This window comes from Lepisma saccharinum, chromosome 29 (assembly GCF_977018435.1).
Source record: "Lepisma saccharinum chromosome 29, izLepSacc3.1, whole genome shotgun sequence".
Lineage (NCBI taxonomy): Eukaryota > Metazoa > Arthropoda > Insecta > Zygentoma > Lepismatidae > Lepisma > Lepisma saccharinum.
In genome coordinates, this window is record NC_139257.1 from 21,338,661 (window position 1) to 21,365,018 (window position 26,358).

A 26,358-nucleotide genomic window follows, 5' to 3' on the forward strand; every position below is an offset into this window, starting at 1 on the left:
AAGTCATGTATCTGGTGGCAGCCCCCCCAAAGCAGATGGCCTAGCGACGCCACTGGTGTCATCTCTGACCTTTCGAGCAAATACTATCAGTTGTATCACATATTACAAAGACTAACTCTGCAACAAGATCTTTCGTTCTCTTAAACCTCTGAACACACGGGGTTGTGCTCCGATGTGGCAACAGCACAAACTTCTGCCGCACGCCTAATTTCATGGTTAAAATCTACATCAGTTTTCTACCGAAAGAGTGATAAACAACATAAATATTAACAAAAAGAATAACAGAGAATTTATGCTTCGAGGAATGGAAGATGTGCTAGCATTTACTAAAAGAAAGTACTCGCTTCTTCGTCAGTTTTTTCTTCACGTCTGAAATTCCCAAAGTGGGTAAGCCAAGTGCGTACTTCCTTTCAGTGTATTAATAATAGAAAAATTAAGTGAGACACTACTAATAGAAGCAGTTCTAAAAAATATACACTTTAGAAAAAACAATGCTTTATTTGGTTCCAACTCTAATATAATTGATAAACAATTTGGTAAAAATGACTTCATCGATTACAGTATAATAAAAACAAACTTCTAGCATATATAATAAACAAAATTAGAAAGCAGGTGTGCTGTGATTAGTGATAAAATATCACAATTTCTTACAACTATGCATTCCAATAGAAACTGATGTGCCAGTAAGGATCAAAAATAGTAATAAACTGATTTTACTATCGTCATAACTATTTTTTTCTTGCTTTTATCTTTGCACTGTGGTGAGATACAAAAATCAAAGGCAATATGTCCTCGGACAAAACAATTTGAAGTTTTAGTAAATATTATTTGCTTGAGAACTATGGGGAAATAAAAAAACATCTCACACTGTGGAAGCCATGCAATTGGTTGTTTTCTTTCTAGGCAATGTTTAGAAGATCACTTGGTATACAGTGAAGTGTACTCCCAAGACAGAAGTAGTGACATGATGGATTAATTAGTAATCTATTGGGACTGTCTGATAATGGTTATCAGTTTATTGATAAGTTCTCCACAACTGCAATATATCTACAAATACACATTAAGATATGGAGTAAATAAGTGTCATGGGATAACTGATATTGGTAGGGGAGTACTTTCAAAATGTGTCAGTAGATGACAGCACACTCCATCTTGAAAATAGGTTAGGTAGAAGATACATGGGTGAAAGGTCGGCAACATACCATCTTTAGTGATAACCTAGAGGTATGCATATTTTTTTTTTGATGAAAACATGAAATGTAAAATAACATGCTCTAATGTTAATGTGAAGCGCATTTTCCTACCCTGTTTTGTCACAAAATGAACTGCAAAATAAACTCTTAAACACAAAATTTAGTTTCTTTACTGAAGTGACACTTTCTGAACTTTGAATTATCCTGGGAGTTCTGCAATTCACAGAATTAAATATTTGAGAAGCAAAAATGGACCCCTTTATACAGGAACAAACTTAATACTCTGGTAACTACATAAATGTGCTATTAAAAGGGATATGTTTATTTTGTGTAATAAGTGCAGTTTCTAAATGAAATTTAGGATTACATTTACAATTTTAAAATCAAAATAACATTTTATGTACCACTTTTGATCCAATTTTTCACCACAACGAAATTTTATTTCATTTACCGCTTTTGAACTAAAATTTGACTGTTTTTGTATCTAAACTTTACATTTTTATGTAACAAAAATATGTGCCTCTAGTGATATCTCTCTAACCTTTAACCATTTATTAGCAAGACCTTTATTTCCTTACCTTAACCTATAGAGTGACTGTGATGCCTGTTTGATGGAGTAGAAAGACATTCCGATAGTTTGTTGTGTTGTTAGTTGGGAAGTGTATAACATTTACAGTTTTGGGGTAATGCCTAGTTTGTGATATTGTTTGCATGAGCATGTACATTCCTGTTCAAAAGTGGCACATACTTCAACTGTTCGCCCTATAAAATGTGCCACTTTATGTGAACAGGAGTGTACACTGCATACATAAATATGTGTAGCAATGAATGAGGAATATTTTCGGCATCTACTGTGAGCATGTTAAGTGCAAATTCTTTAATCCTGTGCTGGAAAATGGAAGCAAACACACCAAGAACATCACGAACCTGATGTTTATAGAACATTTAGAAGTATATAACATGCAATAACGAGTGTTCAAAACAAGCTTCAAAGAAAAAGTTCCTCTGAAAATAAAGTTACGCATATTTGCAAATTTTATTTCAACAGTACTTGGCTATGTGAGTGAAAATTGAACAATCTTTGTACAGTACATTAAGACTAATTGAATATTTCACATTTCACTGATTAAAGGATTTGCAGATTTACAACAACAAAAGAAATGCACTAGTATTGGTCAAAAAAACAAGGTTGCACGGAAACAATACTGCATAATATACCAGTACCTGGCATCTTCTATCTTATCCAGTATTGAAAATCAACACATGTGTACACTAATCAAGGTTTTAGTGCAATGTTCACTAGAAATGATTTAACACAAAATAATACACTATTAAGAGAGTCTTAATAATAATTAAATGTATAAAAATACCTACTGATAAACAATAATATACAATTGCAGCACCAGGATATCATTTATATATTCAAATGACAAGTCCATGTACACACACACAAAAAACACTAGATCTTTAAAAACGTTTTACAAGAAGAAATCAAATCCCTTTCAAATCATATTTCACAGCTCATCTTCTTTATTTACAAGAAAATCGTGCAATGAATAACTTCATGAAACTCTTTACGCAAAGGTGCATACTTAAACCTTAAATCTAGCTGTCCTATATTAACGTAGAAAAAGAGTGTCAATATATTATATGCTCCAAATATAGTGTACATATCATGTATAAAATTCAAACCAAATGATAATAATTTTGGAGTGATAGCAGGAACAACTATCAATATCCAATAATAATCTACATAGGCCTACTGTTAAACTGCCTATGCTCTGTTGCGCTATACCAAACATTTAGAATATCAAAATAATACTAAATCGAAGAAAGTATGAGAGTATACACACACCTGCAAACTGAAACATTGTTAAGCATGTACCCCAAATGGTACCAGTCTCATATTTGTAATGCTCCTGCAATCTTGTAATGTTAAAATTTCAAAACACAAGGTATTTTTTCACCTCATGAAACCTTTCTAACAAACTCAACTCTACTTTCAATACCAGTCTTCATGTATGTGACATTTGCCACAAAAATCATCACAAAAATCAATCACACTTTTATTTTTACAAAAAAAAAAAAAACTTCTTTACACACACAATGTACAGAGCCTACACAATGTAGGATGATTGATATTAAACACAAGAACATTACTAATAGTGATCTGTTTCTATTCTAGCTTGTTGAAAGTTTACCACTCTCTCTGGTATGTAAAAATATGATACTATCTTATCTTTTATGAAATACAAATCAGAAAAGCAGAAGGTGATGGTTCATAAACCATATTCACATGTGCAATCACACAGATTGATAGAATCCCAACATTTAGGATGCTGTCCTTCACTCTGAAGAATCCTCACTTCCTCTTTTCTTGTTCGGGGCCGCTATCGTCATGGTCAATCTCCTGGAACTCAAAGGAGAACTTCAACTTCCCTCCATCGCAACTCAGCAGCTCGATGATATCCCTGCAACAATGTGAGGACATGAAACCATAATAATGTACGAGGGGTGTTCAAGTCAATCCGGATATTTCCTTTTTACAGGTTTAAAAACATGCAGTAGAAACTGGCAACTGTGTACTGTTACTGGTAGGCGGTGCTCATTGCACATGCCAATCCAGAGACCAGTATTCAAGATGACGGACAACAGTGTGAACGTGTACACGGATGATAGTGATGGAAGTTTTTAGTGAAGAAGAGCAAAAAACCAGCTGAAATTTACAGACTGCAAGCACAGTACGGTGATGAAACACTCAGCCGCAGTAAGACATATGAATGGTGTATAATATTCAAAGACGGGCATTTGGCTGTGACCGATAATCCCGGCTGTGGTGGTTCCCAGCCCAAGAGTGTGGAACATTGACAACTGTCACATAACCTGTCGTGAAATTGCTAAGGTGTGCATTCTTTCGGTAGGAACAGTAAACACAATAATTGATGACATTTTGCTATTCCGAAAAGTTAGTACACGCTTAATCTGAGGAAGAAATGGCCTGGTTTGATCACGAAGGGTGTTCTGTTTCTGCAGGACAATGCAAGACCTCATAGTGCTCAAAGCACTATGCAAACATTTCCAGGAAATCGGCTGGGAATTATTGCCACATCCCCCTTACAGTCCAGACTTAGCACCAAGTGATTTCCACCTGTTTGGATCCCTAAAATAATTCCTCGGAGGTCAACATTTCAACAGTAATGACGAAGTAAGGCAGGCTGTCCTAGAATTGTTCAAACGTACTAACAAAACTTTCTATGCTGAAGCTTTCCAGGCATTACTTAAACAATGGATATCAAAAAACCATTTCAAGCATTTTTCAGCATGCTTTGATGAGCAAGGGCCGCTTCCGTTAGAAAAGTTCCTGGATTTGAACCGGCCAGGGATCGAACCCGGAACCTTTAGCATGGTAGTCAAATGCGTTACCGACTGAGCCACCGCGGACACTTTCTTCTCAGATGCCTAGATTATTAATAAATTAATGATAAATATCAAATTAATAGTATGTATGCATTGTTTGCATTGTATTGCTTGCATTGTAGAATTATTTTCCTGTAGTTTACGGTTATTACAAGCATAAGAAAACAGTTTTTCGTTGTGACGTTTCAGGAGAACACACGCTCCCTTCGTCAGACATTTATTTTCATTTTTACTAAAGATACAGTTATAACAATGGTTAGCAATTTTTTAAACAAAAAGAATCCATTATATAATTGGATGTTGTCAATGTTACATTGTTGTAATATAGCAACTTAACTGTGAAAGAAGCAGTCTGTTTTATTTTTATTTCAGATAAAATAAAAATGATCACATTATTTTTTTTATTTAAAATTATGAATCCCAAATATTATCAAGTAATTCAAAGTCATCACTGTTTTCACAAAGTCTCTTGATGTTTTCTGTTACATAAATTTTAAAGATGGTGGCTTACTCCAATTGTGAAAAACAAAACTCCATACTGGAGCTATTATTTCATTTATTCCAGTGTTCTTCTGCAATGAACGAAGCTTTCCAGACATTCAACTCTATGTATTCCGTCAATCTTTTTAATCAAATGCTTCTCTTCAATGATATGAGCTGACAAACCTGTTCGTGTTCGTGCCATCTTATTGCCATTTTCCTTGCTGTTTGTCCTACATAATCCTTTGAACATGAACAACTTATATTATATATTCCCATGGTTTCCACATCTGGTAGAGAGTTTCTCATTTTGAATTCATTAAATGTACATTCCAAACTTCTTGGTGATCTAAAAACAATTTTGAAATTAAATCTTCTAAAAATTTTGGCAATTTTATGTGAGAATCCCTTGTGGAATGGAATGCACACAAATTTATTTTCAACAGATTTTCATCTTTGTCTGTATTTCTCTTTTCCTTTAGTTTTCTTGAGACTTGTTTTTTGATTTGGTTTATTCTGTTAGTGTGAAAGCCATTTTCTTTTGCTATATTAAAAAGCCTTTCTTCTTCATTTTTGATATTCTTATTATTAGAACATAGTCATTGTGCTCTCAGTAAAAAAAATTTAAAAATATATTATCCATTGTTGTACGTGAATGTTCTAAATTGGCATGGATGTATTTTTTCCCCTGCTATTTTTTCCCTATGGACTGATGTTTGAATTGTTGTGTCAGTTGTCTTAATTTGCAGATCAAGGAAAGAAATTACATTGTTATTCATGGGTTCGCAAGTGAATTTTATGCGACAATGTGATTCATTCAACAATTTAAATACGTCCGTGATGGTGTTCTCATTTCTAGCAATAATTAGCACATCATCTACACATCTGATGTAGAGTATGATATCCGCACCTATCTCATTAACAACTGGAGATTCTATGTAATGAAGGAAAATGCTGGAGATGATTCCGAATACTGGGTTTCCCATTGATAGACCATTACTTTGCTGATTGATTTTGCCAAATAATTATAATTGTAATTTGCACATACAGTAAACCATCGAACCATTTCCCATGATTCTACTGGATTAACCTTCATCTCAATAAGCCATCTGTGTAATGCATCTGTGGCACCTTCTATTGGGACACTAGGATATAAATTTTCAACATCAAAACTTGCAATACGATACTCATTATTCCAAACAATATTTTTTAGTTTCTGTTTCACTTCATATGCATTTTTAACACTGAATGGTGTTTGTTGTTTAATTATAGCAAGTCTTTCAACTAAATATTTGGATAGTTTGTATGCAGGATGTGTGAAAGTTGCAATGATGGGCCGTATTGGAGTTCCCAGTTTGTGAGTTTTTGGTAGTCCAAAGGCAATCGGCAGGGTTGAATTTTTGACAATGAGTTTTTTCTTAATTTCTCTTGGTATCGTGATACTGCTTTCAATTACTTTACCTCATTTATTATTTTAGTTATTGGGTTTCGAGAGATTTCTGTGAAATTGTTTACTTTGAAGCATTCTTCCATTTTTTGTTTATAGTCCTTAATTCGGATAAGGACAGGTTTGTTTTCCTTGTCCGATTTTATTAAGAAAATGTAGTTTTCTCTCAACCAGATCTTGAAACTAATCTAATTTACAAAACTAATATAACAGAAAACATCAAGAGACTTTGTGAAAACAAAAATGACTTTGAATTACCTGATGATATTTGGAATTCATAATTTTAAATAAAAAAATAATGTGATCAATTTTTTTTTTATATCTGAAATAAAAATAAAACAGACTGCTTCTTTCACAGTTAAGTTGCTATATTACAACAATGTAACATTGACAACATCCATTATATAATGGATTCTTTTTGTTTAAAAAATTGCTAACCAATGTTATAACTGTATCTTGAGTCAAGATGAAAATAAATGTCTGATGAAGGGAGCGTGTGTTCTCCTGAAATGGCACAACGAAAAATTGTTTTCTTATGCTTGTAATAACCGTAAACTACAGGAAAATAACTACTTAACGGTTGCTCCTATCGAAAAACTAAAGGTAACATTAAATATAGAACAACTATTAAGCTTTCATTTTTAAAAAAATTTGTTGAGATTGGGCCGTTGCTTTCAGAGCTATAGTCATTTTTTCAAATGTCAACATCTGCCACTTCTATTAGCTACCACTTTGAGATGGCAAGCATGGTTTTTTGGTATCCTTACACACCCATTTAACTGTGGCATAATGGAAAATTAGTACCCCCAAAATTATAGCAAACTCTTGGTTGGCTGCCACCACTGCATACTATTTATTTTTTCATCACTTCCGTCTATCGGGGGGGGGGGGGGGGGGAGGGGCACAATGTTCTTCTAACACTTAGTATTGGGAGGCACAATGTATAAATGTTAAGCCATCCTCAGAGGCCTTGCAGGCATGTGAGGCTTCGTCTGCTAAAGTGAAGTCCACTTTGTGCTATTTACGCACATTCTCAAAAGACACAAAAGATAAATGAATGTGCAATGTGGTTGCAAATGTACATGCCAGAAAATATAATTTTTTAAGGGTAGCAGCATAAAAAAAAGGTCTTGACAAGCATAACCTTCTTAGAAGAGGCTGTTTCATTTAATTTCCTTCAAAAGCTTTGCAATGAGTAAATGTACACATTTTATACAAGGTGTACAACTTTGCTTCGCCGTGTTTCCCCAAAAATATGACGCTGTAATGAAAAACATTGCTTACCCAGGCATTATTCAAAGTATTGTCCATCGCTGGCCACTACTTTCTCCCATCTTTCGGGCAGCGTACGAATGCCGCGTCTAAAAAATTGTTCATCTTTGGAGGCGATCCACGAATCGATCCACTTTTTGACTTCTTCATAAGATCGGAAGTGTTGGTCAGCCAGTTCATGAGCCATTGGTCTAAACAGGTGATAATCAGAGGGAGAGATGTCTGGAGAATAAGGCGGGTGGGGTAGGACGTCCCATCTTAATGTTTCCACGTACGTTTTCACCACTTTGGCAACGTGGGGTCGTGCGTTGTCATGCTGCAAAATCACTTTGTCGTGCCTCTCGCTGTATTGCGGCCGTTTGTCCTTCAATGCTCGGCTCAAACGCATTAATTGCGTTCGATAACGAGCACCTGTGGTCCCACCAAATGCAGAGCATGATCTTGGAGCCATGAATATTCGGTTTGGCCGTCGACGTGGAAGCATGGCCGGGATATCCCCATGATTTTTTGCATTTTGGGTTATCGTAATGAACCCATTTTTCGTCCCCGGTCACAATCCGATGCAAAAATCCCTTCCGTTTTTGCCTCTGAAGCAACTGTTCACAAACACACAAACGCCGTTCAACGTCTCTTGGTTTCAGCTCATACGGGACCCAAGTTCCTTCTTTCTGAATCATACCCATGGCTTTCAGACGTTTTGAAATGGCTTGCTGTGTCACTCCCAATGATCGTGCCAATTCTTCTTGAGTTTGACGCGAGTCTTCACTCAGCAATGTCTCCAATTCTGCATCTTCGAAAACTTTCTGTCTTCCACCACTATGCCAGTCTTCGACGTTAAAGTCACCGTCCTTGAAGCGTTGAAACCACTCATGACAGGTTCTCTCACTTATAGCGTCCTCACCATACGTAGTGGAGAGCATTCGATGAGCCTCAGCCGTAGTTTTCTTCATATTGAAACAAAAAAGTAGAACCTCCCGCAAATGGCGAGAATTTGGCTCGTACACTGACATTTTCAATCGCGAACAACTTCACGATGCACACACCACTCGACTAATGTTTGAATGGGGTTATCTTGACAAGAGGTCCAAGCTAACTGCGTGACGTCTGCGATCTGCTTCTTTCGACCGCTACTTCCTGTTGTTGCCACCTGTCGGAAAACGGCGGAAGCAAAGTTGTACACCTTGTATTTCCACTGGCGCATGTGCTTTCTACAATATTTCATTTTCATATACAGTGGAACCTTGATAACTCGAACCTCAACAACTCGACTAAAACCTTGATAAGACGAATTTTTGTACAGTTTATGGGATACCGTTCAAGCTCACTAACTCGAAGGTAAACTATGGAAAACCTCTATGAGTCGAAGTTAAATTGTAATCACCTCTATAACTCAAAGTTTTAGTCCCGCGGACCTCAGTAAGTCGAAGTGTAGTAAACTTTAGAACTCTATATCTCGAAGTCGGCGATTTTGTCCCTCCACAACTCGAACTTTGATAAGTCGAAATCCTTGATACCTCGAATTCCCCCCCCCCCCCCTCAAGTTCGAGTTATCAAGGTTCCACTGTAACTCGTCAATTGTGTCCACAGTAGTGGGTACTCGCAGACAATCTGTGTTGGTACAGAGATGAAGAGCAGGATAGCACACTCCGTTATGCTACACATTGATCTTATAAATTACGAAATAACCTACCTTAGAACATTTCCTTCTTCAGATGTTTGCCCCCAGTCAGTTACATCGGGGTATGAAATTTTATGAGCTAACACCTTATCCAGTCTCACTCTCAACTCCTACATAGAAACAAAAAGATGAATGAAATTTCAAGGCATTTGAAAGTACAGGATTAACCAATGAAACATATGACTCAATATTTACTACTAAAATAAAATATTTAATATTTCCAACTAAAACAGAACGTTACATGTGAATTCATTTTATCAATATGATGTACTTCAATTTGTGAGTAATTACTCAGAATTTGGCAAGTTTTAATTGGGAATTTGGCCAGTAGCCTCAGAAATTTTTACTTTTGACTAATTTACATCTTTCTATCCACCAATAAAGTAGATTTGAAACAAATTTTGCTAAACTTTTTATTGATAAAAGAAGTGATAGTGCATATTTCATTTTTGACGGAAACACAAATTGTGAATTAACATACTATATTATACTCATTGTTCATGTTTTTGAAAGGTGTGAGGGGCATTTTCCTACTAGCAAAATGCAAACATAAAATTTAAAGGTTATTTACTGATGCGACACTTTCTGAAGTATGAATTATCCTGTGAGTTATGTAAATCAAAGAAAATGTATTTTCTCCTGTAATTATTTGAGAAGCAAAAACGGTTCCTTCACACAGGAATAAAACCTAATAACTACATAAATGTGCCATTATAAGGGAGAAATGTTTATTTTATGTAGTAAGCGTAGTTTTAAAATCAAATTTAGGGTTATATTCACCATTTTTAACACCAAAATGTCATTTTATATATCGCTTTGAATCCCAAAATCTGTCCAGTTCTGGTACCAAAATCTTGATCTCTTATTCACCATAAAAAGACTTAGATGGGCAGGTCATGTGGCACGAATGGGAGAGAAAAGAAGAGTTTACAGGATTCTTGTTGGGAAACCTGATGGTAAGAGACCTGGAGGAAAGCCAAAAGGAAGATGGAGGGATAACGTTTAGATGGACCTAAAGGAAATCGGAAATGGAAAAGACTGGATTGATCTTGCTCAGGATAGGGACAGATGAAAGGCCTGTGTTGCTGCAGCCATGAACTTTCGGGTTTAAGAAAAGTAGAGAGTTAGTTAGTTAATGCACAGAAGATAATGGAGTGGCCAAATACCTTGATGAGATCAGCAGTGGTCTCCCAGCACCTGAAGCTAATATTCTTATCCATTTGTATGATAAACTCTGAGGGTCTTTTCACCACCTTGAAAGACTTTCCGAAGAACAGTAGAGGGATGGCAGACACCTCTGTTGTGTCGTACAGGAACACTTTGGAAGTCTTCATCTTTGTATAATAAACAAGAAATTGGTGGTTGAAATTCTCTTCGTGGTTCACAGATTTTGGGTGTATGACAACAGTACCATCCTCGGTCGTGATGTCAGACTCCAGGAGCTTTGCGGCCATCATTCCGAGGTTGCTGCAACGGAACAACAAAACGGCATTACACTCACTTTCAGGGTGACTACAATTCCGTAAAAACAAAACTCTGCGACTTTTCCAGCCCAAGAAACAACATTTTCTAGACTAAAGTCATTAGTGCAATTCATGCATAGAAGGCCACTATATTTTAGCCGACATCACACTACAATCCTACTTAACATTTTTTTTTAGAAAATTTACTTCACATGTAAAAGTAATAACAGCAAGAATGACGTACTGTTAACAAATTATTCTTTCTTACAAAAAAAAAATCACAACAATTATAGCACAAGCTGTACTCCGTGGTGGAGTGGTTGGCACACCATGCTACGACGCCAGGAGTCCTATGTTCGAATCCCAGCCTGGGAACAGGTGTTCTTTGTGAATGTCCCCTCATCAATTTCATCATATCATCACTCATCTTTATCTTTGCGATTAGCCAAAAATGGCACAAATGCATACCATAGAAATACTAACATAACAAATAAAAGAATATGCACAGAACCAGTAAAATGTTAAACAATTAAACTGTCTGGGTAATGCACATATTTGTGTTTTTTGGATATCTGGATATTTTGTATAATCCGGAGATTTTGGATAATCCGAATATCTGGATATCGGATAATTCAGATATCTGGTTTAAAAATATCCAATATCCAGATAGAAAATTATCCGATATCTGGATAAAATTGTATCCTGATTTGGCCATCCCTACAATAAACAGAATTCTATGGAGACAAAAATCTATATATGTGACTTACGGGTCATTCATCATGTGGAGCAGTTCTGGGTTCTTGTACCTAACAACGGCTACATTTGGATACAATCCTGCACAGATTATAGCTCGAACAAGAGCTACATTGTTGGAATTTATATTGTTGTACCAGTCTTTAGGATTTTTGCTACGCAGAAGGTTCATTTTGTACAGATGCTCACAAAATTCCCATTTCATGCTCCTGCAAGAAAAAAATATATAAAATAATTTAAAACAGACCTCCTACTGTTGGCAATTTAGAAAACTAATAACTTTTGGCTCTTATGCTGAGTCTTTCATAACTACATGTCAGACTAGTAAGGCAAATTGTAACAAAATATATCAAACACTTGCAAAAAGAGAACACTTAGGGGCATTTCTACTATAACCGTGAAATACTTTTACTAGGGTCTGGGCATATATTCTTTGAATATATTAATCCTTTACTAGATCAGAAAATACAATAAATATTTCACAAATCTGAGGAAGGAAAGTACTTTTTTATAATAAAACCAATAGGGGCATTCCACGAAAAGTCGTCCTACTCCATGTTAATAACAAATTGAATTCCCGTAATGTGAAAATTATTATTATTTTTAATTGCATTAATTACTATTCATGCATTCAGGTTGTCATCTTACTCAAGTTTTTTCACTTGTAAGCAGCCGCCACAAAGTACTTCAAAATTCTATGAAATCAGTTCATTATGGATATTTAAATTGAACTGCATATCTAGAAGCTTACAGTTTGAGTGTAATGTCACACATGCAACACTGTTATGACCCAATATAAAAGCAAGGGATAAACAGACAAAAGCTCTTCTGAACTCCATCGTGACTGACTTGTGCACATTGTGAAATCACAAGAACATTTGATGGAAAATTCAGCACAATATCCAACAGATGGCAACCAACATCCATTCATGTTTCCTTCCCCTTCCAAACAGTTTCCCTAATGATGACTACAACAGAGGTAAGAAACATGGGCTTTCAAATTTTTTTTTTGGTGTCATTTTTTTTAGTTTTTCTTGTATGTACGCATTGCTTGCATCGTAGAATTATTTTCCTGTAGTTTACGGTTATTACAAGCATAAGAAAATAGTTTTTCATTGTGACGTTTCAGGAGAACACATGCTCCCTTCATCAGACATTCATCACAATGAAAAACTGTTTTCTTATGCTTGTAATAACTGTAAACTACAGGAAAATAATTCTACAATGCAAGCAATGCGTACATACAAGAAAAACTATTATTCATCTATTACGGGGAGAGAGGTAAGTACATTCCAGAAATATCAAATCAAGATTCAAACAACACTTCAGAGAATCAGATTCTTGAGAAGATTCAAGTTAAACAATATAGTGCCAAATTTTTTGAAGTAGAAAGTTAGAACTCGTAATACCTACACCAGTGAATTTAAAGGATTATTTTTGTTTAAAAAATTGCTAACCATTGTTATAACTGTATCTTTAGTCAAAATGAAAATAAATGTCTGATGAATGGAGCATGTGTTCTCCTGAACCGTCACAACAAAAAACTGTTTTCTTATGCTTGTAATAACCGTAAACTACAGGAAAATAAGCCATTTTTTTGTCATGTCTTTTTATAATACCAAATAGTTAAAAAGTGTAATATACAGTATGATTCATAATTTACTACAGAGAAACTATACAACTGACAGTGGTAAATATGATGGCAATACAATGACACAGTTTGCAAGATTTTTGTACAGACCTCACAAATGCTCTATGTCCACTGACAGAGGTAAATCTGATGCCAATAGAATGACACACTCTGCAAGATTTTTTGTACAGACCTCACAAATGCTCTATGTCTACTGACAGTGGTAAATCTGATGCCAATAGAATGATACACTCTGCAAGATTTTTCGTACAGATCTCACAGATGCTCTATGTCCACTGACAGTGGTAAATCTGATGCCAATAGAATGACACACTCTGGAAGATTTTTTGTACAGACCACGCAAATGCTCTATGTCCACTGACAGTGGTAAATCTGATGCCAAGAGAATAACACACTCTGCAAGACTTTTGTACAGACCTCACAAATGTTCCATGTCTACTGACAGTGGTACATCTGATGCCAATAGAATGACACACTCTGCAAGATTTTTTGTACAGACCTCACAAATGCTCCATGTCTACTGACAGTGGTAAATCTGATGCCAATATAATGACACTCTCTTAAAGATTTTTGTACAGACCTCACAAATGCTCCATGTCTACTGACAGTGGTAAATCTGATGCCAAGAGAATGACACACTCTGCAAGATTTTTGTACAGAACTCACAAATACTCTATGTCCACTGACAGTGCTACATCTGATGCCAAGAGAATGACACACTCTGCAAGATTTTTTGTACAGACCTCACAAATACTCTATGTCTACTGACAGTGGTAAATCTGGTGCCAAGAGAATGACACACACTGCAAGATTTTTCTACAGACCTCACAAATGCTCTATGTCCACTTACTGCAAGATTTTTGTACAGACCTCACAAATGCTCTATGTCCACTTTTGCTGATGCGGTAGACATCTAATCGACATTGCATTTTATCCAACATGCATGTTAGAAATATTACAGCCGATCAGTGCCACAGCCACAATGTTATAGTTGCGAAGTTCCCGGAGACTTGCAGGAACTGAGGAGGGGGTTAGAAATTTTGCTTAAAATCATCACTGCACAATCACAGCGTACAAAGTTCTTCCACATTTGACACACAAAATGCATTCTCATGTTTACTTAGCACAATACTTGCTACTATACTATGTCCAGCCTATCTTTGGAACAAGCAACAAGTCCCTGCGTAAGTAGTGACGCGAGACAGTTCCACCAATAACACATGTGAGGGGATGGGATTGCATGGAGGAGAGGAAAGCGACTGCAGTTACCAGCCTTCGCAGCTGCATGAACTGCTTTGGTCTGCCCACTCAATTTCCTCATCTCTGCTGCTATGTGCAGCCTTGCTCCTGGCAGCAAACCATAGTAACTGTGAACTTGTGAAGTTTCCTGCAAAAATTGAGTTTGTCATTCTAGCACCAGAATAAACACTATACATTGCATGGTTTATCTTAGGTGAATTTCTAAAACATTTCACAGACTTATGAATCATTGTATATAGTTAATATCGATTGATATTAACACACAGTAATATTCTTACAAGGCAGTCAACCATATCTTCATGCAGAGATGAAAATAAGAATCTAAAGCTCACCTCAACATCTTCAATGTTACGAAGGAGACAAAATACTGCTTGCAGTACTTTCTGGAGGTCCTTTTCCCATTCTCACTAGCCCTCTCCCAACCCATCACAGCTTTAGCCATTACTAGATGGTCGCTCTTAGCTCCAGGCATCATCTTCCTCCTTATGTCTTCTGCCTTTTTCTTCAAATCTTTGTTCTGGACAGGGCAAAAACAAACATTAACACCCTACAAAACCCAGCACATTTGCTTCTTATACAAACATATAATAATTCCATGTTCACTTTTGCACATAAATGTATCTGTCGATGGTGGTAACTTACAGTGAACATTCACAGAAAGTGTTTGAGTGACATTCTAAGGGTCTCACTTATTGCACAATTCTCAAACACGCTTTTCCTCAAACCCACTTACCGTTTTCTGACGTCAGGCTACATGTTTGATATGTTTATATCAAAGACAATTTACCTTCAACAGAGTGTCTACCAAAATAACAAATCCAAATTCTTGGCCCTTTTTCTTAACACGTATTTAATCGCCCCCTACCTCGATATAGTTGGAAATTAAGAAAATATATACTTTTATTCAATGAAAAACCAGAATGCAATTCTTAAGAAACGAAGTGAGCAAATCTTAACCACAACTCAATATATTTTTAGATTTTCAAATATTCAATTTTATCAAATCCCAGTACAGGTATATAACACTGTAAATTTGCTATTCTGTAAAAAATAGCAAAAATTCTTGACCACAAACATAATTTCTTGACATTCGTGACTGGTAGATGCTCTGTTAAATCTATGTAAAAACCATATGAAATATCCACACTAGTGCATTTTTCATCATAATTGCCAACTGAAATATTTAAAAATATTTTACTTCTCAAGGATGTATAGAAGTGTTTAGAAATAATATACGTCAGTGACCCATAACCAAATACAGGTTAACACAAAAAAATATTACTACAGCATAATTCAGTGGTTTCTAAAGTGTGCCCCTAATGTTCCAATATTTTCACTGAAATTCAATCAATGACATAAATGCTCTGAATGTGTACTTATTTAGTACTGTTTACATACAAAATGTTTCTGAAATTAAAATATATGTTTATTTCTTAACTTAACACAAGCAACCTAAGCACACTAACTAAACGTTCCAAGTGTTACATTATGACTTGGGCACCGAGGAAAAATCTTCGAACAGTAAGGGCACCGTCAAACGAAGAAGTTTGGGAAACTCAGGCATAATTTGTTACTAATGTAACGGCACAGAGGTGTACAACAAAAGCTTAACATAACACATGTAGGGAGGGGAGTGAGAGCGTAGGGTGACACTTTAGTAACAAACAATCCAGACTGAAAACACTGCAGACACAAGGAATGTAAGCCGGCCTCCGTGGTGGAGTGGTTAGCACAGCGTGCTGTGATACCAGGGGTCCAGAGTTTGAATTCCGGTCTGGGCATGGACTTCCCTTCATCAATCTCATTCTCATCTTCATGCTTAGCCAAAAGTGACAGAAAAGCAACATAAAATAAACCACATCACTCAAATTCCCAAATCATGTAAAAAAAAATGTAAGATCACGATATATTTTTCAACATTATTCTTCCAATTCTGAAAGTAGCAGACAAGTGTGATGTACAGAAAATATAAATTATGGTTACCGTTGGCAGAACAAATGGCTCCTTGTGGTTAAGCGAGGCAGCAACCGAAAACACAGGATCGACACAGCTGAAAATGGCACCCAGAAGCACCATCTTGCCAGTCTGGGGGTCGAGTGGCATCTGTGCTAAATATTGTCCCAAAGGAGTCAAATTTTCATCTTCGTCTAATGCATTCAAGGTCTGCAGCAGCTGGAAAATTAGACAAGAGGTGATAAGCAAAAATTTGTTTATTGTCAGTGATTTAACAGACAAGGCAAGTATTCTTGGCTGCTGACGCCATTCTAAGTATAGGTACTGGCACAAAAAATTCTTTCTATGTAAATTACAGTGAAAAAATGCGTACTACTGCAGCTAAATCTTGTAAAAATCAAACTCTTTAGTACTGCCAAAGCAAATTAACATGCAGATTATCTTATATTGCTGCGATATAGTAAAAAAAAAATCAATGTTAGGTGTTATACTTTACAGTGTAACATGTTTATTCAACAATTCTGAAAATAAATGAATAAAAATAAAATGAAGGAACATATTTATACAAAATATTTTCAATCGAGAAGTCAGTTGGAGACAAAAATTGAAATGTGTTTTCAGACCTCTCATCATGACAACCAAAAAAATATACACATTTAATTTGCATGACTTTTTCAGGTCTGAAATATTGCTACAAATTGTTGTTTCAATATTTACATGGCCACGATTTATGTTTCAAACTGAATACTTACCTCGACAGAAACCTTGATAGCACCTGGTTCTGGAGGATCCATGACTTTCGACATGAACCTACTCACTTTTCCACTCTGCAGGTATTTTATCTGCAGGATGGCATCTTCAAGCCTGCTGCGTCTGATTTCAGGAATTGGTAAATGCTTAAACGTTTTTTCACGTTCCTTCATGTACAGATGGTAGCACACACCAGGTTTCACCCTGCAATACAAATTATAATTGTTACACTATTGTTAATATGCTGTTAACACTTACACATGTGAACTAAGGGTGTCTACAATTTCGTAAAACAAAATTTTTCACACAGTCAATAGGGAAATTCATGTATTTAAACATGTGTGTAAGAAGGTCATTATATTCTAGCTAGTACCACATTTAGAATCCCACTTAACAAGTTTTTAGAATATTCACTTCACATGTAAAATAGCAGCATTGACTGAGATTAACAAAATATCTTTTTATATAAAAAATAACACAATATAATCAATACATAATTATAGTAAAATTTAGTAATTAAATCTGCATTAATTCTAATATCTATAACATAACCCAAAAATTGCAACAAGAAAATAGGAAATTCAAATGATCACTTACTGTAGTAGATTTCTAAAAGAAAATAGTTCAAAACATGACTTTGTCTAGAGCATTTAATACACAATTTCTACTGTAACTACCGGTAATATGCGGCACATCAAATATAAAATTTCTTGCTACTCCTTTTCTTTCTTTGTTCACCTGTACTGTTAGTCCATTACTACAAACATGTTGATTTTTCGAGAACCACAGTAAATTTCCCTGACATTTTCAGCCCTTTGCAGGAAAAGTAAAGTCCCTACCTCTTCAAGGAATTCCAGACTGGAACGTTTATGAAGAAATGTTTGCAAAACACTAGGAACTTAATTTCTCTCAATTACATTAATAATGCATGCTTTCAAAAGCTCTGCCAACACACCTTTGGAAGAATAAATTTTGGTTAATTGGCATTAGCTGCCTTATCAGTAGGGAACGGAACTTTATGTGCTAAAATACTCAGAAATATTTATTTTTTATGTGTCATAAATTTTGAATATATGTGATAAAAACAGGAAAATATGTGACAAAAATTAAAAAAAAAAAACATTTGGTAACAAAAACAAAATATTACATGCATTTTAAACACCTGAAATCAGTTTCTAAATGCTTACCTCTCATTGAGCTATTTTTTGGAAGAGTTGCAGTGAATCACCATAGTTTTTCCAAATTCTCCATTGTAAATCTGTGACGATTATCTCTAAAAGACATCTTATATTGTGAGAAAGATCGCTTCACATCACAAGAAACAATTCTTGCATATTTGAAGCACGAAATGTCACTAACACTGAAGTTTCCCAAAGCTTCCTCTACTTCACCTTCCAAAACACGTGCAATATAGCACAAAGTTTGAAAACCTTGTTTTTTTCCCAAAAATGTCTGTACATTTAGAGATTAGCACTTGTGTGTTAGATCCAGTGGGGGCAATATTTTCCCCCAATAGGATCGCAGGCGAGGCGCCAGAAGTCTGCCAGCAAGCGTGTTCAAAGACAAAACAAACCTGACGCTCTCGATATGAAAGAGGTGCGGAGAATAAACATTTTTCCTTCGAGGATTTCGAGGTAGCTGAAGTCAATGAGCGATTTTATGTATTTAAAATGAAAATTCGCAAAATATGTATTTACATATGGAAAAGTGGAAAATGTGTGTTTTTATGTCAAATAAAATTTCCTGTGTTGACATATAAGGCTATGATCAGAATTTTAATGAAAACAAGGGTCTCTTATCTTATCGCAGAAAAAACATTTATTTACCTAAAGTTCCGTTCTCTACTTATCAGTAAATTAGTAGTAATTGTACCAATCTTATATTTCTACAAAAAATAATAATAATAAAAATAAATAAATAAATAAAACCCATTAAATTAGTGCATAGTTTTGCTATTTTATAATTATTTTTATGAATATGATGGTAAAATTCATATACCATGGTTCTGCAAAGTTAATGTCAAATACAGCATTTCTTTTTCTAAGGCAGTCGAGTCGTTGCCTTGTAATCAAGAGGTTGCAGGTTCGATACCCAGTCGAGGCAAATAGTGGTTTGTATCCCAATTTAATCTGTAGGTCCAGTCCTGATTAGCCTTTCTGTGCATAAAGTGGACTTAAAACAACAAATCAATCATTTTTTCTAAGGCAAGAGCTACAGTAACATGTTACATACAGTAGTTAAGGAGGTGAAAGAACTATTCCGGTTCTTTGTGGAACATGTGCAATTGTATATTACATCGGTATCAGCAACAATGTATTCTATACAACACATACATGAAATGAAAAATAACATGATAACGTGCACCCTTTAAAAATATAAGAAATCGCAACAATTTACGAACTTTTCATTCACATTATCATCTTAATTTCACAGTAAGAAAGTGTCCACTGAGGGCAAAATCCCATATCGCTAGTGTACAGAACCTTTTCTCCACACAATCTTCATGTCATGGTACAGTCACAGACACTTCTGTGTTGTAACATTCGCACGAGAAGTCAATGGGACCGTTACAATCCAGAAGTGCCCATGACTGTACAATGCCAACCATTAATGCAAATTGGATTTGCCTCAAAATATTGATAATTTCCATACTTTAGCATAATAATCATATAAAAGTAACCGCAACCTAAAATATTATTGATGATAATGTAAATATATAGTCAGTCTGGTAGAATTACTATCAATATGAAGTTGATATATTTCTGAAACTAAAAATGCTAGATTAATGGGATTTTAATTTTCTGATAGTAGACCTCCACATGTTAACCTATGTTGGCTGAGAAATGTTTCACAGCATTTGTTTAGTCCATTTCTGTCCCGCACACCCATAAAGCCAACACACAAATTTACACCTTTAAATACACCATAATAAACATGTTTTGTTGCTACAAACAGAGTTTTAATGCACTTTATACTGTTATTTTACGTTATTTCAGTTAATCTGGACTTTCGTTAAACCGGTCAACGTATCACCCGGTTAGTCCGGATTAACGAGGTTTTACTGTATGTAGTAATTCTACCAGACACAATGTATATTAAAAGCAGGTAAATACCTTCCTGCCCTCCCTCTTCTCTGCTTAGCACTTGCCAAGGTTACAAATTCTGTTTGCAAAGATGAAATTTTTGTCTTGATGTTGAAATGCTTTATTTTGATTTGCCCACAGTCAATAACAAATGTCACATCATCGATGGTTATGCTAGTTTCTGCAATGTTTGTTGACAGAATAATCTTGCGAACACCTACAAAACAATATAACATATTTAGATTCACAGTACAAACATGGTTATTTTCCTGTAGTTTACGGTTATTACAAGCATAAGAAAACAGATTTTCTTTGTGACATTTCAGGAGAACACACGCTCCTTTCATCAGAAAGAAAAACTGTTTTCTTATGCTTGTAATAACCGTAAACTACAGGAAAATAATTCTATAATGCAAGCAATGCGTACATACAAGAAAAACTATCAAACATGGTTGTAATTTACTTCTTAGAAACACCAAATCAAGACCAAACTTGCGGACAGGCAATGGCAGTTTTATACTTTAACCCCTTAAGTGTGGATGGCGTATATATACGCCCTCCACATTCTGCTGCTGTAGTGCGGAAGGCGTATATATACGCTTTATGTTTGTTTCAACTATATTCGATTTACTGTGGCATATATATTCTCACAGACGTTTGGTGATATAGTTCTAGTTGTAGCAGAAACAAAAAAATAGTAGCAAGAGACGAAAAAGACAAAAAAGAAGAAGACGGACCTAATCTTCATTTCATCTTCTTCTTTTTCATCTTTTTCCTCTCTTGCTACTATTTTTTGTTTCTACTACAGCTAGAACTATCTCACCAAACGTCTGTGTGACTATATACGGCACAGTAAATTGAATATAGTTGACACAAACATAAAAAAAAAATAATAATAAAAATGTAAAGTGCTCCCCTGTGCTTAGCACCATGACATGAAGGCGTATAGGGGGTGTGGGGGTAAAGGCCCACACTTTCTTGATCCAGTCATGAGTGGGGGTGTTGTGATCAGCATCACGCCCCTGACCGCCTTTACCCTGCAGGGTTTCCCCCAGGTACCCATGTCATTCGACACTGGGTGGGTGCCAGAGCTGCTTCCAACCTTAGAAAAGTTCCCAGATTTGAACTGGCCAGGGATCGAACCCGGGACGTTTAGCATGGTAGTCAGACACGTTACCAACTGAGCCACCACGGCCACAAACAAACATAAAGCGTATATATATGCCTTCCACACTACAGCAGCACAATGTAGAGGGCGTATACTGAATTTGACGAAAAACCTACGTTTTCCAGCAAAAAAAACTACACCAACTTGTTCAACAAATTCCACACTTAAGGGGTTAAAATCTATTTCTATTGCATTTCTATTTTTGTTATTTTTAGGTTCTTGGGTTAATCACGACAATGAGATAAATGATGAAGAAATGAAATGGATGATGTAACAAACAGGAAGCCAGAAGACAGGTTGTGAAACACAAATATGAAGTTGCATCTTTATTTTAAACTGGAGATAATAACGCTCCAATTTCAGAGAAACTGACAAAATATGAGAGATGCAAGCACATTTCTTGGTTTTAATGTTTTTTGGTTTTATTATTATTTATTTATTTATTTATATATTGAATGCCATTTGCTCAACAACATACCATGTAATGTTTGAAACACCTCCTGCTGTTCTTCAATGGCGATCATCGAATGGAGTTGAAAAATTGCATACTTATCTGAAACAAAAAAAAAAAAAAAAATGGAGATTTCAATTCAAAACTATACATGCAAGGGATGGAGCACATTAATCTGTATTCTATTGGTAGAGACATTGAATTTTCGTGATGCACGAAAATGCGAAATGTGAAGAAACGTTGCAATTTCTAACATTCTGCAAATAACTACATCAACAATGATGAAATATGTGCGAATTTTATTTGCGAAGTAACGCAAAATGTGTCCTTTTCCACGAAATTAACGCCTTTTCGCGAAATATCATCGAATTAAGTAGGAAACATGCAAAAACCGGCAATTGAGGCCGTGTGTTTACACTGCCGATTTGTGATGAAACAGTTGTCTAAAGTAACCTACTACTAGCAGTTGTAAAAAAAATGTCTACGATCACATCGTAAAAAGCTGCAAATTGTGATTTCTCATGCGCATAGTCTCCGTTCAAAAACTTCGCTAATTGCCATGTTCGTCAAGCTGCATTTTTTTCTCTTAATCTCTTCACAGCTGCCAGTTAGTATATTGAAATTGGTAGCTGTAGCAACGATTTCAGGAAGATTTCTGCGAAGAGTAAGAAAGATAAGAAAGGCTTTGAGAATAAATCACCTTCCCGCGAAGCCAAAACGTAAACCATTTCATCAGTGTTCACCATTTTCTGAATAGCTTCATTGTTAGACTTGAGAATATATAACACAAGCAGATGCTGATCACAAAACTTACTATTATTTCTTTTTTTTTGGTATTCTCTCACCATTCAAAAGTGTGTGCTGAAAAAAAATTTCACCCCTGGCATATACCGCTGACCTAACATTTTTTTTTACCGTTCTCCTCAGTTTTTATTTACCATAAATGTGTCTCCCTATCTATTGGTATTGGTAAATAATCAGCATATGATGATATTTTAATCTCGGATATCAGTAAACAGCCTGTAACATACCTGTAATTTAAGGGAGCGAGGAGAGAGAAAGAGAACATCTCTGAATGAAGGAAAAAGAGAGAATTAAAGAAGCAAGAATGAAAAAGGAAGAAATAAAGAGAGCATTTCCCTGTTTTCCCTTCTCCCTTCCAGGAAGAGAGAGGGGGGAAAGAGAAGTAAAACAGAAAGAGAGAAAGAGAAGGAGGGACACTTTTTTCTCCTTATTCTATTTCTTATTCTCTTTCATCTTTCCTTCTCTTTTACTTTTCTTCCAAAAGAGAGAAATGAGAAGAAAAAGAAAGAGGGGCCCTGCAGAAAAAGGGGGGAATACCTACATCCTCTCCTCTTCCAGTTAAAAAACCGAGAAAATAAGAAGATAAGAGGAAAGAAAGCTCAAGACAAAGGATCCTTTTACCTCTCTCCCTCTCTGTCTTGGGACGGGGAGAGAGAGAAGAGAAAGAAAAATATTAGCTTCTTTTTATGCAATAAAATGCATGATTCATATACAGTGGAACTTTGTCTTTCAAGGGACCAAGCTGGAAAAACTTAAAATGCAGGAAAATGTAAAATCGAGGAAAATTTTATAATATTTTGCTATGCTGGGACCATCAAGATTGAATGTACAATGTGGGAAAATGTACAATCGAGAAATATAAAATTGGGGTTTCACTGTATCCTGTTTCTTTCCCTTGTCTGTATAAAACCAGATTGATAAGACAAAACACCAACACACCAATAATTCGAAAACTAATGCTTCCCTGATATTAAAAAAAATGGAGGAATAAAAACAAGTATGAAGAGTGGATGAAACAAAAGCAGTTTTTTAAACTATTTGTATGCAATCAGGTTAAAAATCACAAGAAATTTTATTGAGTCATATCTTAATCAATACAGTAGGTAATTCATTGTACTTACAACTATACGACATGCTTTTAGAAGCGATATCTGGCAGGGCCACGCAGAGGGTGTGCGTGGCGATCAGCCAATGGCAGGAGTGCAACGTTGTACAGTTAGGAGACTGCGGCGTGGAAGTTAAAAGCTGTTCTGTATTTTTCTTGCGCGCAAGAAGTTTTCATAAAACTCGCCACTTTAAGGTTCATCATAAGATGGGGAAATACATTTTGAACCTGACTGTCCAAGTCCCATGAATTTCAGTCGCCTACAGCTGGGGTTATCGTTCCTTGAAGAAACAAGGGAAACATCACCTTTCATTTCCTTCCACCTGTTTTTTTCATTGCCACCGTGTTGATGCAGCTGAGTTGTTGTGTCTAGGGAAAACTGTGGGTGTTAAATTCATTCGCCTCGATATAAACAATGACCCTTCATTGTTCTGGACGTTTTCGAACATTGAAAGTCTGGGTTAGTTTGAGTTCAGCGTTTTCGTAGCAAGGCCGGTGTAAAATTATTCGCTTATCGTTCACTCGTGCGCCACAAAAACAGTTTGTGAAAAGATTAAAATACAGCCCTTTCGTGCAATAGTGTGTGTTCCGTGTGTTCTTTTTATTTTAAATAATGTCACTCTCGAAACCTAGCACCAGTTGTACAGGCACCAAGGGCGCAAAATCTAATCTCCAGGAGAGTGACTCGGAAATGAGTGACACAGAGACCGAGAAAGACGACGAGAGCGGTGATGAAAAAATACCTTCAAGCTTCTTTCAGGTATGGGTTTCTCGTACATGCTACAGTGATATGATATTATAATCCTGTGTAGAAATATTCACTATATTATTTCACTGTACTCATATATACTGTGCATGCGTTATCAAAATAATGGACACATCGCGAATTTTCTGTCCTTCCCTTGTGCTAGCAGTTAGTTTGGCAATAGCGCAGTAGCACTGGCTGGGTATTGGCCGAACTCATGTTCCTTCTAAAAGCGTGTGCCGTATAGACTTGAACAATGCATATATAATTCAAGATTTTTAATCCACTTTTCCAGGAACTAATGACTCACCATTATTGAACATATCCATCTGCGTCAACATGTCATAGAGCTCGGCAATGTCGTTCCAGCCTGGAAGAAACACGAGAATTGCCCCCTCGCCCTTCTGGAGGCAAATGTGCTTGATCAGGTCCCTCACCAGCCTCAGATGGATTCTCTCCGCCCCCACACAGCGAAGCGACCTGGTGACTTCTGCCGAGTACATTCCAGACATTTCCAGCCTCCTGGAATGAGCATAATATGAACATTCATAAACAACTGTATGCAGAAAGTTTTGATTTAGTTTGTAATGTGCAGGGTGAGCCATAAATATGGCTACACGTTTGGAGTAAATGTAGTGTGTTACTATACAATGTAGAGGGAAATGATGAATGGTATATCAGGGTGGCCACTCTAGGACCATGATAAAATTCAAGTATAATTCCCAATTTTCAAGGTGAACTTTCCAAAAAAAGGGTACATACAACCACAGAAATATATCTTAACAATATAAAGGGTCTGTGCAATTCTAATGCATCTAAAAATTCTAATTCTAATGCAACTGAACGGTATACTGAATATATTTAGTTTAAGGTGCGGAGTTTGCATTTGCCATTTTGCATACTCAAGACTAGAAATGCATCTACAGACACAAGTCACAAATGTTATGGGATATACGCGTAGTAATCTACGAAAAATTGTTAATTGCATAACAATTTCAAATTTACCTAATCAACTGGATATCTTGATATCCTATCTTGCAAAAACCTTCGTATCTTAGATAGATTGTTCTACAAAGGACACAAACAGAGCAGCTTTCCTTTCTTTTCCCTCCTCGATAAAAATAGAAGCTAAACTTGCCTCAAGGCATTAATAAATATGTATAAATTGAATGTGATTTGGATTAATAAAAGTTGCAATTTTTCACGTCTACGGAAAAAAATTCAAGCAGAATCCACCATTACCTTCTCAATCTGAAAGCCTCATGGCTTACTTCGGTCACGTGATTAAGCGTCATCAACTCGAGGCAAGATAGCCGCCATGTCTGATTTGCTTCTTCGGAAACCAATGTTGGACCTTTTTAGTGAATATGGAATTGTAATGCAAATTTAGAACTGTAATCGAGTTTACATGACGTGTAAATATGCTTAAATGTGCAAGAGGTATGGTGTATAAGAGGCAATTATGATAAAAAAAGGTAAGAGTAACGTTCACATTTCTTCAAAATTTTGCTGAGGGCAATTCCATGTGATTCGTTCGGTCCCTACGAAAAGATACAAGTTAAGTAACAAAGGTTTTATACTCATAAATAAATAAGAGTTATAGTTCATGATGTAAACATTTCATGTGTACGGAATAGGCATCTAATTTACCCTGAATTACAAACGTTGGTTAACGTTAAGATAAT

The 26,358-nt window shown here is 35.9% G+C and overlaps 1 protein-coding gene across 7 annotated transcripts in view; it reads right to left on the reverse strand.

Moving 5' to 3' along the window:
* Positions 1-484: 484 nt before the first annotated feature.
* The window catches only part of LOC145981621 (ATP-dependent DNA/RNA helicase DHX36-like), a 92,318-nt gene continuing 66,444 nt past the window's right edge, over positions 485-26,358 (reverse strand). For all 7 annotated transcript variants that reach the window (XM_083114996.1, XM_083115001.1, XM_083114999.1 and 4 more), the window contains 10 exons: positions 24,984-25,195; positions 22,047-22,121; positions 20,431-20,617; positions 17,320-17,521; positions 16,598-16,786; positions 14,947-15,131; positions 11,718-11,912; positions 10,654-10,954; positions 9,500-9,597; positions 485-3,664 (listed from right to left, as the gene is read on the reverse strand). In XM_083114996.1, coding sequence (XP_082971122.1) covers positions 3,556-3,664; positions 9,500-9,597; positions 10,654-10,954; positions 11,718-11,912; positions 14,947-15,131; positions 16,598-16,786; positions 17,320-17,521; positions 20,431-20,617; positions 22,047-22,121; positions 24,984-25,195 — 1,753 coding nt within the window. In that variant the 3' untranslated portion in view covers positions 485-3,555. The remainder of the gene's footprint in view (positions 3,665-9,499; positions 9,598-10,653; positions 10,955-11,717; positions 11,913-14,946; positions 15,132-16,597; positions 16,787-17,319; positions 17,522-20,430; positions 20,618-22,046; positions 22,122-24,983; positions 25,196-26,358) is intronic.